The sequence below is a fragment of the Pithys albifrons genome, chromosome 14 (assembly GCF_047495875.1).
Source record: "Pithys albifrons albifrons isolate INPA30051 chromosome 14, PitAlb_v1, whole genome shotgun sequence".
Lineage (NCBI taxonomy): Eukaryota > Metazoa > Chordata > Aves > Passeriformes > Thamnophilidae > Pithys > Pithys albifrons.
This window is the reverse complement of record NC_092471.1, coordinates 7,395,407-7,409,823: the sequence shown is the minus strand read 5'-3', so window position 1 is coordinate 7,409,823 and position 14,417 is coordinate 7,395,407. Positions and strand designations below refer to the sequence as shown.

Below are 14,417 nucleotides of genomic sequence, written 5' to 3'. Positions count from 1 at the left end.
TGCAAAAGTCCATCAGGAATATTACCACAGTCAAACTATGGTAATTAACAGCAAACAATAATTTGGTTTGTAAAAAAGGTAAAAAGATCTGATTGTCCTCAGAAATAAGTTAAGGGAGACTGAAGGTATTAGAATTACTGCACAGTGTAAGATGATGCTTTTTGGACAGACAGGAACTGCTTGACAGCCTTGTGTCACTCCTGGGCCTGTGGAATCACAGCAACTGTTAACTGCAAACTTATTCAGGGACCAAGAGAGACCTGGCCTGGTTTGAACACAACCTGTGGTCTTCCAGTAACAAATTCTTACTTTACAGTAAGAAGAAGTGTTTGGAGAAGGAAGCATATTAGATTTTTTTGTTCTTACTACTGATACATTCAAAAGGCTATGGTGTGGATTTAAAAAAAATAAACAAACCAGCCAAATTCATTCATTTAAAATAGGCATCTTTGTTCTCTGCTTTCAGGTCTTATTTCTTTTAAACCTCTCCACTCTTTTGTGATCACCCAGGCTAACATGCATTCTTTTTTAATAGCAAGAACCTACCTATTCCCATTTCCAAATTTTATAAAGCAAGAACAACAAACCAAATTGCTCCAGGTTTGAAAAGAAAAGGGCCTTGGCACAGCTAATCAGAGGTAAGACTCAAACCAAAGGGCTTTAAGATCTAAAAGCAAGTAATAAAAAGCAGCTTGTATGCAAAATGGCTTGGATTGAAACAAGATACTTCCACAAAGTGCCCAGTCCACTATAAATGGGTTGCCCTGAGGTACAGGGACAGTGGTGTGCATTTGCATTTATGGGAACAGCAGCCTCATCCCCACATTCCATGAAGGCTCCTCATGCACAGCAGGAAGGAAACCTCAGCTATCACACTCAAACCAGCTCTGCAGCATAACTGCTCCCGCAGAAAACAGACTTGCCCTAAAACATCTACTTTTGATTTTATTCTGAGGACAAAGGTCCTCGTTGTGAATTAGATAACCAGCCCTTAAGGAAACCCAACCACCAACTCCCTGCCTTCCCCAAAACCAGCTGAAACAACTGCTACTCTAACTCTGGTGGGTGAGCATCGCTCTCTCACTCTTTTGGGGGTGGATTGAGCAAAACAGTCCTAGACTAACCCACAAGGGGCCTTTTCCTCTAAGTCTGAACAATGCAGACCCTCATGAAAAGTCTCAGCCATTTGAAAAATGCATTTTTCATTTGAAAATTAGCTGGATAAGATTAATTCAGAGCTAAAACTCCCTAATTTATAGTCAAAGGAGTGAGTTACTACATTCTTCTCACTGGGTCATCTTCTACCTTCAGCAACTCACCTTAAACCAAATTTGCCAAGGATTAGTTACCAGATCTCAAGAGAGACTGAAATACTGAATGGCAGGCAAAGTCCTTTTTGATCTACTATGGACAGCTGCCATTCATGGAACAGCCTTGGAATACATGGGGCACTTTGTGTAACTCCAAAAATATTCCTTGGCCTTTACTGCAACAGGACTCTGACTTCATGAAACATTTGAACTCATGTTAATACAAAGATTTTTTATTATGAAGTTACCATGAAAATTATATGCAGATGAAATTTTTCCAGGAAAAACAAGTCCTCATCTTCATTGACACACAATGTATTAGCAGGGTGTACAGGCAACAATGTGAATATTTGCAAAAAATAATTTCCCAAGGCCAGTCTCTTGTGTTTGTGCACCAGAACTTGAGCTCCAAATCCCCCTAAGGCCACTCAAGTTCACCTCTGCATGCAGTCCCCAGCCTGATCTGCCTGGAGAAACATGCCAAGCTGAAGCCTTACATTTAAAACATTTTTAGAATTTTAAGTTGTTAAAATGAGTTGTCTATTTTTATCATGACTTACAATATAAAAAAATCCCACTTTAGTGTTTTTATACAGTATAGAGTTCCTTGTGCCTTTCAAGAATAAGTTTTCCAATGAAGTCTGCAGGACTCAGATTTACATCCTCACCCACTGACAGTTTAATTACTTTCATTGTAGGAGAAAGTATTTAATCACATACAGTCAGAAAAACAGCCCCTTAAATACAGGCCTTTGGGCCCATGAACCCCAATTTGAAATTCAATGAAGGAGAATGAAACTGCACACTGTGATCCATTTCCTGATGCAGAACACTTGATATTATCAAAACATACAGAGTTCCACAGCTGACACACACATTTTTCTAAAGCATGGGGAAAATCCTTCCAGCATTTTAAGCCCACAAAATGAGGATTCAGCATGCTCTGGATATGATCTAAAGGAGGGCTAATCAATGAGCCATGCAAAGACCAAGGTTGTAATGCTGTGCTAATTAACATGTTAAAAATAGTCCATCTAAAATGCTGCTTGAATTATGCTGGTATTTTAACTCTGTTCTCAACAATTACAACATTAAAGGTAACTCCTCACCGGTGATTCTCAACAATGGAGATGAACTAAAGGTTCCTTATTAAAAAAAGGAAGTGGAGGAAAGACAGGAATTCTCAGACACTCATCATGGCAATTCAGCAGAACTAAGTCTAGTGAAGTCATAAAAACCAGTTGTTAAGTGTTACACATTACAGCTGACTACCAGCACCAGCTGGCCTTCTTCCCCAACTGTATCTAATTCAGATGAGGCAGTCAAAAAATCCAGAAATGCAACTTTTTAGTCAGTTTTAGGCAGAGGATGCTGCCCAGCCTTTACACTGCAATATTGATCAATCCTGTAAGCAGCAGGAACTCACATGAGGTTAAGTGCAAGTATCAATAGTCAGCATGTTAGAAAACTTAGTTTCAAAATGAACAAGTGTTGTTACAGCTACAGGTGTGAAGGAAAACCTGGGCCTGGCTGGGGCCTATTACACAGCAACATTCACCCTGAAACCACAGACACAGCAAGTGTGTGCAATATATATATATTTTATAAAAGAGCACTGTCTTTTATAAGACATTCCAGGAGAGGAGAACAGCCAAACACTACAAAAAACTGCTGTAACAAGAATGACTATTTTTGTGCGCTTGCTTTATGCACTTACATTCGAATGTTTACAGAGGCCAGCACTCAGATACGACTCTCCACTAACAAACAAATCTGGAATACATCAATTGTACAGGTAAATCAGCCAAAAATAAGCAATAGCTATGCTCTTCTCAGGTTTAAGAAAGCATGCAATAGGTTTACCCCTCCTGCCACCCCTTGTTCAGGTTTGCAAGTCACGGCACCAGTAAAAGGAAGGTATAAGGGAAGTGGGGCACAGGTTGGGGTTGGGTTTTATCACAGATTGTTTATCAATACTCTGCAAATGGAGAAGCAGCCTTCCTTCTTTCGGCATCAAGAAGGCAGAGGAGATACAGGCATGAATAAAAAAATAATTAAGCGATTTAAGACATCAAAAATTCAAGAAATAGCACTGTGCATATACAAATAAAATTGACTTTCAATACTGTAGAGCTCATTTAAAAATGGCACCAATGGACAATATTTTACAATATGCACATTTATTTGAAGTGGGGAACTAATGCTCCACAGGTGAAAACGGTAATACAAATAATAGTGCCACTGTTGGCCCATTCTGGTACTTCTTACAATTTAATGGAAACACTTTTAAAAATAATCTGGTATGTACATGTCTTCTGGATACCCAACGGCTTCTTCAGAACAAAAAAAACTATGGTTCTCCCCCTCCCCTTCTAGGCAGACAGTATTGCCAGAGATTGTGCTCACTTCTAAAGCACATAATCTTACTTTAAATTCAGTGCTATTTTCTTTCAGAAAGATCACAAGTTGTACTTTTAGGTAGCAAAAGCATTTATGTTACAAACATTCAAAAATGGAAGCTTATGATTCTGGCAGACAACGTTGCGTATTAAATACAAACCAGCCAGCAATCACTGAACATAAAAAACTTATTCAATCATAAAAAAATACTATAATTCATCACCACAGACTTTTTACAGAGTTATAAATAATAAATAGCATAACACAGTAGATTACAAACGGATTTATTTTGCCCCGTTATAGTCTTTAAAAAGTAAAATATCTACTCCTACCTCAGACTGACCAAGGTACTGTATCAAGACTACTCATAGCTCAGATATAACTCCTTCACCAAGCAATTTGCAGAGCTCATGTCCAATCCAAAGGCTTTCCTTAGGGATGGAGCGTTGGCTGAGCTGTTTGCCCTGCTCGTGACCAAAAAAGGGACAAACTCTGAGCAGAGCAGCTGCAGGGCTGTCACCTGGGCTGCCCCTCAGCCTGCCCACAGCCCCACACAGAGCCCACACCTCAGGAGCAACACCAAGGAAAAGCAGCACCCACGGCAGGATAAGGGTCAGCACTCTATAAACAAGCTGTACACAAAGGCCTTTCCCCACCCACCCCTCTTGGTTTACATTCCATAATTTTGTAACAATGTCCCCTAAGGCACAAAAATACTTATGACCTCAATGCCACAGGAGACATCGATGGTGCCATACATGGTTCTCCTACACAGTAGTTTAATTAACTTCGTTATCTGCACTGTATGTCTTCGGTCGAGGCGTGGATTCATTTTCCTTGGCCAAATCTTACTGACTATTGAACTTGTTTCATCCAATCTGTAGTATAAGTGATCAGGGGAGAGAACTTTGCAGCTAATTTAATCATGTTTGCAGAGTAGTATTATTTCTTCACCGATGGCAAAAGTGACAGTCATTAGTTATTTTGTTGTGGGGGTTTTACTTTAATGTATTAGAGTGAGATTTCCACACCCAATGTGGTCTTCTGTAATAAAAATGACTAGCAGCACTAAGAAAATAAAATATTTTTTCCTCCATTCCATAAAGGAATTTGAGGCTAGTGACTGAAAAAAAAAAAAAGAGCAAGAATAATTTTACTCAATAGTAGAAGTGCCAGAGAATAAATTAGTATTTTCAAATCCTTCCAAACTAAGTTATTTCCCTAGACATAGTGACCATGATAATGACAGAAGTACTTTCCTAAAAATTGCAACACTAATAGGTAGATACCTATTCCTGGAATCAAAAAGTGTATTCAATTTCTTGAAAGCAAAAGTTAGTATAATATCAGCAGACATCTTGTTTAAAAAATAAATTTGCAAAACCAGACATTAATATGGTCTACAATGTCCATTAAATGGATAAATAATAATAATAAAAAAAAATCACTGGAAAGTAGCCAAGGATTACAGTAACAACAATTTCTTCTTTTAATAAACCTCATATGAATGGTTCAAGGATCAGAGTTCGTTTCTCTGTACAAGTGTACAGTGAGGGGACAGCACAGCCAGACACTGACTCAGGACTTGGTAAGTCACTTGGGTGAGAAGTCATCCATCAGTAGGAAGGAGGAGCAGGAGTTGGAGCACGTGACTGGAGACTCGGTGGTTATGCCGCCTTTAGTCAGGGAATCAGAGGAAGAGCCAACACTGCTGCTGCTCCCATCAAGGATGTCTGAAGACAGGCTGGGGAAAGAGAAAAAGGTTAATTAACACACAGGCATGACAGGACTGTACAAAGCTAAAGAGCTTTCCTCTTGGACAGAACATGTAGGAGACCTATACTACCACTCAGTCTTTACTGTAAGACTGGCAGCCCTGAAAACTCCTTGTTTTCTGTAGCATGTTTTATATATTCCTGCTCCTCATGGGAATGAGGAGCAGAATTAGTTTTTTTTAACATGCAAAATAAATTATGAAGCTGATTTAAATCAGACACAGGAAAGGAGGGGAAAACTAATAAGTATAAAACCTTAAAAGGTTATAGGAAAGGAATAATAACAAATCAAACAGCAATGAAGCAAGGATGTCATTAATTAACTAGTATGCTCTTTAACGTTGCACTACTCAAAGCAAGACTGAGACCTGTTTTTCCCTTGTCAGGAATTCCTGTCTTTGGATTTTGAAGTCTTGATACAAGATCCTGGAGGGCACATAAACTGATGTTTTTGCAGTTTCAGGGGAAGCAACATGAAAAAAACATCTAGGCAGTCTGAAGTCTGTAGGCCAACTGATATTACTGCAATATAGTTGATATTTTTGAATACACAGTATCTGACTTGACACAGAAAAAAGAACTTTGCTTTTTATGATCACAGTAAACAAAGATGACAGACCAACTCAAAATCATGAATGTAGGGACAAAAACTGTTCAGTACTCACACATATTTTCTAAGTATTCAGGGAAGTACCACAGACACTGTATGACCACTGCCTAAAGCACACTGAAATGATGAAGCAAAGTAACTTTGCTGATGAATCAACAGGGATTTGTAACAATTATATTCAGTATAAAAGTTTTGATACACAAAACCTGGACTGAAGTCTGCTCAGAAAGAATTAATCAAACGAGCAGGACCATTATCACACTACACTCCCACAAGAATAGTTCCCAGTGAAATATATGCATGAACTGCACATAAAGCACTTTTTTCCTGGGGATAAACCAAAAAGGAAAGTGTATGATAAATGCACATTCCCTGTTTTGGCATTTCAGGGCACATGAAATATTTTACCATGAACTGAGATCTGTCAGATGTGTAACATCTGGAGAAAGCATGTTGGTTGTTCCTTGGAAAAGTCTCTTTGGCTGACTTTCAGTTTCCATTTCACCTAAGGAAAACAGTGCAAATAATCAAACTCACTTGAGTCTCTGGAACATCCTTTTAATACTTGTCTTCTGTGACAGGGAGGTTTGTCCCACAATATTTCAAGGTTTCATTTGTAAGATAAGTTCTCTAATTCAGCCAACCAGGCACCTCAGTAAGACATTAATTTAATGCTGTTGTTTAACCCTTCAGTCTATCCTTCATTTAACTAATGCTTCAGGGGCTTCTGAGAGGCTACAACGATCTCAAAGGTAGAAAACTTGATACTTGTATTGCAGACAAAATAATCTAAAGCATATTAATTACTGTGACTTAAAATTAAGCAAATAGCTGACTGACATAAGCCAAAATATGGAGATTAAAATTCTTAGTGATTATGAAAATAAGAATGCCAGCTTGGTTCAGTTTCACCCTCCTGTGCACAATAAATTCTGATGCATGTGTAGACTGTTACAGCAAAGCTGAATAGAATAAATCTGTCATGTGCCAGCATTTCCAATTACTCATCATGGACCAGACTGTCTTTGTACCTGTAACCATCTACTGATATTAAAAGATTAAATATGATGGGGAGAATTCATATAATCTGTTTAGTATAATCTGCTCTGAGCATTACCTGGCTCATTAACAGCTGCTGTACAAAAGACATTTGAAAATATCATGAACTTGCAAATAAGCTTAAAAAAAGAAAACCCTCTCATCTACTGTGTATTTTAATTTTTAGTTTGATAATAAAATCATGAAATGGCATTAATTTTTTTTTGGTTTTTTACCTACACTTCATGTGATACTACAGTTGCAGTGTCAGTTTGAGAACCTGACAGAGGTTAAGCATTACAGCAAACCAGTCTCTATTGATACATTCTGCAACAGAAGTACATTATTTTCTGAAAGACTTATAATCCTCCCAAGTTTCCCATTTCCTTTAGCTAACAGGGATACATTCTCCTCTTTGAAGGCAAGAAGTAACAACTTCTAACATGCAGAATGGGCAAAAACATTTCTAAAAGACTTGGTCTTACACAAAAATGAACAAACCACGAGCTTAGGTAACACTTTTGCCCCTTGAAATTCCACAAAGACAACACACTGCAGTGTCTACCAGTATTAATTCCCTAGAGCAGTGACATATTCTTCAACACATGGCCTGCTTTCTCCCACACATCATGGTGTCCATTTGTTACCATGTCATATCCGTGCAATATGAACCATAAAGCTACTGCTAAAATTCAGAAAACAACAGGATCATGCACTGAGAAAAAGAAAGTAATTCATTTAAACGGATTAGATGTTCTAAAAATTAAGTAACATTTCAAAAATTCCTTGATACTTCAAGCAAAAAAGAGGCAAACTTGCATCTCCACTTTGTAAAAGATGCTCCACAGGAGAACATGGATTGGGTGAGGAAAGCTTGTCTTTACCTACATTGCTTTTACAATCTGTGTAAATAAAGCACAGGTATGAATACCTGTTCCTTACTGATCATTAATTAACTTTTGTTCAATTTAAATGCCTCTAAAATTCACAGAAAATAACAGCCAAGATAGAACTGGTGTCTGTGAGAAAACCTGTCTCTCTCCTCTATCAAATCAACACCAATTAGACAACGTTCTTTAATCTGACAGGACAAGCAGCCCTGAAAAAAAAAAAAAGCCAAACAATAAATAGTAACTTTTCTCAAAGGCTAAATGTAAATCTTGTACAATAGAAGGATGTGCTTCTGGTACAGTTAAGAATGCCTAAGTTAAAAAAGAAAACGCAGAAAGGATAAGCACAGCCAGTGGCTCATTTGCAGTACCTCATTCCTACAGTTCTACTACAGAGCCTAGCTCTGGGATGCCATTTGAACATCCCTAACATGGAATATTTCCAGGAAAGAACGCAGCTTTTCCCTGTCAGGAGGAAAGGGCACCGATCTACTCTATTTCTCTAAACACTCACCTTCTGAACTTTAGGAGTGAAAACAAACATTTGGTACTAAGTTTAGAAGATACTGCATGATAAGCAACATTCCTGAGATGATCTGAAGGGTGTGCACTGCTCAGTGGGAACGCCAGGGCTTACAAACATTCATGATGTTTCCTTTGATGCATAATAAAGTTGCCTCTTTCAAACAGTAGCTGCTTTTACAGTTTTTCATTCCTGTGTTTCAGACGAGCAAATTTACATTGTATTTTTAAGTTACAACTGGCAAATTCCAGCTCCCTGTGGATACAAGTCCATTCTATTCACAGAATAACAAAAAAAATACCTGGCTGCAAAATTACATCCATATTTAAACATCTGATAAGGTAAATACACAAACCTTTTCTTTTAATGGGGCCAAGAACACTGGGCCTGATGCAGTTGATTGGACTTTGACTCCTCCTGCTAGAGAGAGAATACTGAGAGTCTATAAAGGCCTATAAAGCTTCCAAGTCACATCCCACCAACGCAGCCACAGCAAATGAAACATTCCTCAAAACTATTCCTGCACAACCTGGAATTCTTAGGGAATCTAAATACATACATAACACATAAATGCTGCCTATTACAGCAGGTTATCTGCCATAAAAAGCTGCAATAAGTTTTTTAGGGTTTTTTCCTTCCCTCTGTGCATTACATCCTCATTCCTATCCGTTTATAAATTATGTGTATTATTTATATAAAATCAATCTGCTGACAAAGTTAATTTGAAGTACTCAGGAACTTCTCCACAATCTACCAAGTCTACTTTAAAGTTGACACAGGCTCCATAAGAGCACCCACATAAAGTTACCATTGGCAAAGGCTGAACTTTCAGAGCATTTTTTGTGGCAATGCTTTGGCTATTGCCTCTTATAATGCCTTAATATCAACTTTAATTAATCTTTGGCTTAAATTTTAATGACAGCACAACACACACCTATTAACTGCACGTGTCACTTACTTGCAGAATCGTCTTGTTGGGCTGGGAATAGGACTTGGGGGTAATCCATTACTGCTCACAAACATTTGCAATGATGGTGAAAAACATTGCTGTAGAAAAAAAGTCATATTAAGACACTTCAAAATTTCCTTTAAGGTGTTTTACCCCACACTTCAGGCCAAACATCCCCACTTAAAGAAAAGCCAGCAACACAATTAGGCAGAGATGGTCAAATGGAACCTTAGAATCGTTAAAACTTCAATTGCAAAAACATAATGCAATTCTGCTCAGATTAACCCAAAACTGAAACCCACAAGAAATGTGCAGTTGAAATAGACCCTGTTCTTAAATAAGACAGTTGTTTCTGCTTGTCACATTTTGAAGCAGCAGGACCGTACTCAGGACTTGCCTCTTTCAAGGGGCTTGTTAAACAAACAAGTAGAAATTACTCAAAATACATCTAATGTGCAAATTGACAATATTCCAGAGTAGAACAGGACATTTAGCTCCGCAGTTCTGCTAATTTGAGCTTAGTCCATGAATGGTCATAGCTAGACACAAAAATCTTTCAGTCAAGTGACTGCTCTGCAGCTGATTCCAAAGGCACAGGACCAGCTGCCAGGACCAGCATTACCCCAGGAACAATTTACCTGCTGCTCCTCTGTGCAGCAACACTGGTAGGGGTGTGCAGTAAAACACCACTGTTCTGTGTAAAAGCAGAACCACAAAAGGGAGTGAGAACAAGGACATCTTTAAACACAGATGCCAGTTTCTCAGTGCTACCTCTTTCTCCAGCATCTGCCATCAGTTTTTGGTGCAAATTCAGTACACCTGAGTCCTCCTTCACAGGGTATTTGTGCCTTCCTTTCCATAACTGATGGACACATTTTCATCCCCACCACCACACACATCTGCAGTTTTTGCCTACCCTCTTACTCTACATGGCAACACATTCCAACTTTGGCCTTTCTTCCCCAGCATCCCCCCACTCCTGCAGCTGAACATCATGTCCATGATTACTTCTGTGACCTTTCCCAGCTCCCCTGCAACCAGAACTCCAACCCATTCAAACACTGCACAAACAGCAGTAACTGAAAACATCCAGCGTTTCACTGCTTGAACTCTGCAGGCTCCAGGATGGTCACCATTGATTCTTGGAAACCAATAAAACGTGGGTTTGGATTGGGGGTCTTTGATCCTTATTTGATTGTGTTGTTTGGGGTTTTTTAAACTGTGAACCAATTTGTGAAGTTACATCTTCACAGTTCAGTGTGGTGCAGAATTGTGAAACAGTCTCAGCCTGGTATTTCACTTATCCTACCTTTCCTATTCCCCTTGTAGGTGAAGGTGCAGGTGAAACTGGAACGAAGTCTATTCTCTTTGGGGAAAAAGATTTCTCAGACTTGTCCAAGTCATTGTCGCTCTGTGAACACAAGGTTTCGGATTTAACACCAGCTCAGGACATCATCTTGAAATCCAAGGCACAACCTTCTAATGGAAAGTCATTGGGTCAAATGCACAAAATAGCTAAAGCAGATGAGCTTAAATTCTTCTTAAATTATTTGCACAGTTAATTCCTCTCTTTCCCTTAAATTCCGTCAGTTGAGTGTAAAAGTAGAATTAAATAGGAAACATCTATAAAGAGATTACCAGGCTCAAGCTTTCCTCCCATGACTGGCTTATCTGCATTGCTGTTTGCACTTCCCTAGAATACAAAAAACCCCCATCAGCAGCTACAAAAAGGATAACTCTGGCTATTTTATCACCTTCTTTCAATAACACTCACCTTTCATGTGCTGCTTCTCTGTTCATTAAATCCACTCCTTCCTCCTGCAGGAGACAAACGTCCTAAGTTTCCCCATAACATCTGATTCATCACAGGTACTTGAAATAACACTTGTGATTCAATGATTTGCTATCAGAATTGAAATATGAACAGCAGAACCACTACAGGAAGACAAGACTGTCCCCAGTCCAGCTCACAGCTTCTCTTAAACGAAACACTTCAAAAATGCATAAGGAGCTTAAACCCAACAATAAGGCTTGCAAGGACACTTCCTTGTTGAAAATAAGTCTTAAAAATACTGTTTTCTTTAGTACTTGAAAAACTCAATAGGAAAGAGACTGTCACTATGTATACTTTTCATTCTGGTACTAAATGCATAGACAGAAACTCCACTTACCCTTCTGATCTGATGAAGTCGGCTGCTGGGAATACGAATAGGAGATGATGACAAGAACTGAAAAAAAAAAAGTGACAGCCACAATGATTCAATCACATTTCAACTGGCTGCATACACAGTATTTACCAATAACTCCATTCTCAGTGAGCTAAAAATGAGCTGTACAACTACCTGTGAATGACTCAAACAGTGTTGCAAAAAGCAAACACTGACCTTCACGAGAAAAGACTTGTTTTACCACTTACAAATTTCACGTATCACTCAACAAGCTGCACAGACCTGACTTGGAGGCAGAGACTGCTCAGTATCTCTGGTCACAAGGAGCTACAGATGCCACTGAGGCAAGTGAGGTACTACAAATGAAACCATGAACTTGCCAGAAATCCTCACTGCCCAGAGTAAGATGGAAACCCCTGCAGTGCCTCACTCACCCACCTGCCTGTGTAAAGGAGAAGCCTCAGTGTTTCAGTGAACACTCCCTAAAGCTTCACTTCTGCCATTTTACGCATCTCATTTCTCTGGAATTCTGACTACCATCCAATTTAAGTTGGATATCAGGAAAAAATACTTTCCAGAGAGAGTAATCAGGCATTGGAATGGCCTTCCCAGAGAGGGGGTGGATTCCCCATCCCTGGAGGTTTTTAAACTGAGCTTGGCCGTGGCACTGAGTGCCATGATCTGGTAAAGGGACTGGAGTTGGACTAAGGGTTGGACTTATGATCTCAGAGGTCCTTTCCAACCCAATCCATTCTGTGATTCTATGAAATACAAATGGGTCAACAGTTCCCACTATGGATGCCTGTGTGTTCACTGACACACCTACTGATCTGAGCTCCAAAATTCTGGATTCTTACTCTAAAAAACATCTCCCAGCACAAGATTTTGCATTAAAATCCAATGTCACCTTTTATGAACAGAAAGCGTAGAGAAAACTTGTTTTGGGAATTTAAGCTCCACAGGTTTTGAGAAAAGTAATACTTAATCTTTGCTACCTTTAGATGAGACAAAAATCTCAGTGGAGACTGCAAGTAGATCACGGAGTTGCCAAAGAAAAGGTGAGGAAAAAATGCAGCATCTTTGAAGTGTTTAAACAAGAGCAGTACTGTGCACTGACAGACAACAGAGAGCAACAAATAAATTACTCTTCTTTAAATGATTTTCTGAGGTTCAGCCTTTGTAAAAAAAAAAAGCACCATGTCAAACAAACAGGTCAGCAAAGAATTGTGACTCTCTTCCATTTTAACAAAAAATTAGAAGACTCTTTCAAGACTTAATTGTGACAAGTTTTCTCTTCTAAACCACAGTCAGGTCTAAAGTAACTTTAAGACTGTACTTAATACTGGGGATCACACATAACTTCAGCTCCTGTTGTCTTCGTGGGGACACACAGTCAACACACCAGTATTATTTCATTATAGTTGCAGTTACAGGTGAAAAAATGCTTATTCTGCAGCCTGGAGCTCGTTAGGATGCTTGGTGTAAATAATCAAGTTTAACTTCATTTTTCTACCCCAATTACTTGTTGTTTGCAAACGTGACATGCTTAAGATTCCTCACCATTCCATGACGGCTCATAACTGTTGTGCTGTTCCTACGAGTCCGCAACACGTAAGGCTGAAACACCTGCGAGTTGTCACTGCAGGGGGGAGAAAACAAAGTTTGGTGAACAGCTCTCAGGGAGCGCTTTGCTTTGAGCTCCGCTGCAGCCTGAAAACATCACTTTATTTGAACAGGAGCGCCGCTGATAGGAGGGGAGCCCCCTCCCCAAGCCGGGGGGGGGACAACGGGGGGTCTCGCCGCCCCGGCCCGCGCGTTCCGGGGACAGGGACACGGCCCGGAGGCCGCGCAGGGAGGCCGGGCCTGCCCCAAGGCCCGCAGCGGGGCCCGGGGCTCGCTCAGCCGCCGGGCCCTCACCTGAGCCCGGGGCCGCTCACCTGAGCCCGTGGATGAGCGGGGCGCTGTTCGACCTCCTCAGGCCGCCGCCGTCGCCCGGGCCCGCGGCGCTCCCCGGCGGCAGCTCCAGGTCCAGCTCCATCTTCTCCTGAGCCATCGCGGCGGCGGCTCCGGCTCCTCCCGCCCCGCCGCGGCGCCCATTCACCGCCGGCGGCCGCCGCGGCTCCTCCGGCCGCCGCTGCCCCGGCCCTACAGGCCCCGCGGGCGGCGCCGCGGGCTCAGCCCGGGGGCGCGCCGGGCCCGGCGGGGGGGGCGGCCGCAGCAGCGCCGCATCCCGGGGGCGGCCCGGGGGCGGCCAATTCCTCCAGGAGCAGCAGGAGGAGGAGGAGGAGGAGCCAGAGGAGCAGGAGCAGCGGGCAGAGCCGCGGGCCCGCCGGGGCCGCTCCCGGTGCCTCCCTCGGCGCCGACCGCGCTCCGCGCCCACCGACGCGCACTGCGCATGCGCGGGGAGAGCAGCGCAGGCGGGGGCCGGCGGCGCACGCGCAATGGCTCCAAACCCCGGCGCCGGGCGGGCTCCCGACAGCCCCCGGGGGCGATGCGGGCGCTGATTGGCTGCGGGTCGCGCCTGCGCGCGTTTGAAACGGCGCAACGGTCGCGCGGGGGCGCGCGGGGGGGGGCGGGGCTTGAGGCGGGGATCGGGGATCGGGGGTCGGGGGTCGGGGGTCGGGGGTCGGGGGTCGGGGGCGGGTCCCGGTCCCGGTCCCGGTCCCGGTCCCACCACGGACACGTTCCGGCCGGGCCTGTCCCGTCCCGGGGCACTTTCCCCCTCCCTTAGCGGGGCAAAGGCTTCGCGCCCCT

General features: G+C 42.0%; 1 protein-coding gene and 1 non-coding gene across 3 annotated transcripts; both read right to left on the bottom strand.

The window, feature by feature from the left end:
* Nucleotides 1-2,891: 2,891 nt before the first annotated feature.
* PABIR2 (PABIR family member 2) lies at nucleotides 2,892-14,058 on the bottom strand. Of its 2 annotated transcripts, none has more exons than XM_071569084.1 (10): nucleotides 13,601-14,058; nucleotides 13,224-13,302; nucleotides 11,667-11,723; nucleotides 11,270-11,313; nucleotides 11,134-11,188; nucleotides 10,805-10,906; nucleotides 9,505-9,593; nucleotides 8,902-8,966; nucleotides 6,504-6,600; nucleotides 2,892-5,454 (listed from the first exon to the last, which is right to left on the bottom strand). In XM_071569084.1, exons 1-10 carry the CDS (start codon nucleotides 13,714-13,716, stop codon nucleotides 5,304-5,306), a joined length of 855 nt encoding a protein of 284 aa, XP_071425185.1. In that variant the 5' UTR covers nucleotides 13,717-14,058; the 3' UTR covers nucleotides 2,892-5,303. The 2 variants fall into 2 exon arrangements, with proteins under 2 accessions (XP_071425185.1, XP_071425184.1); XM_071569083.1 differs by having other exon boundaries at nucleotides 8,902-8,963; nucleotides 13,601-13,812.
* Nucleotides 5,535-5,675, bottom strand: LOC139678740 (small nucleolar RNA U109). The gene has a single exon (XR_011699086.1). It is a non-coding gene; the product is annotated as a small nucleolar RNA U109 (small nucleolar RNA).
* Nucleotides 14,059-14,417: the final 359 nt, after the last annotated feature.

Excerpts from the sequence above, each read along its gene's own strand:
- PABIR2 (XM_071569084.1), bottom strand. The coding sequence starts at position 13,716 with ATGGCTCAGGAGAAGATGGAGCTGGACCTGGAGCTGCCGCCGGGGAGC. Across the intron at positions 9,594-10,804 it reads CTACAAGGGGAATAGGAAAG|CAATGTTTTTCACCATCATT; the intron begins GTAGGATAAGTG and ends TTTTTTCTACAG. Across the intron at positions 5,455-6,503 it reads CTGACAGATCTCAGTTCATG|CCTGTCTTCAGACATCCTTG; the intron begins GTAAAATATTTC and ends CTCTTTCCCCAG.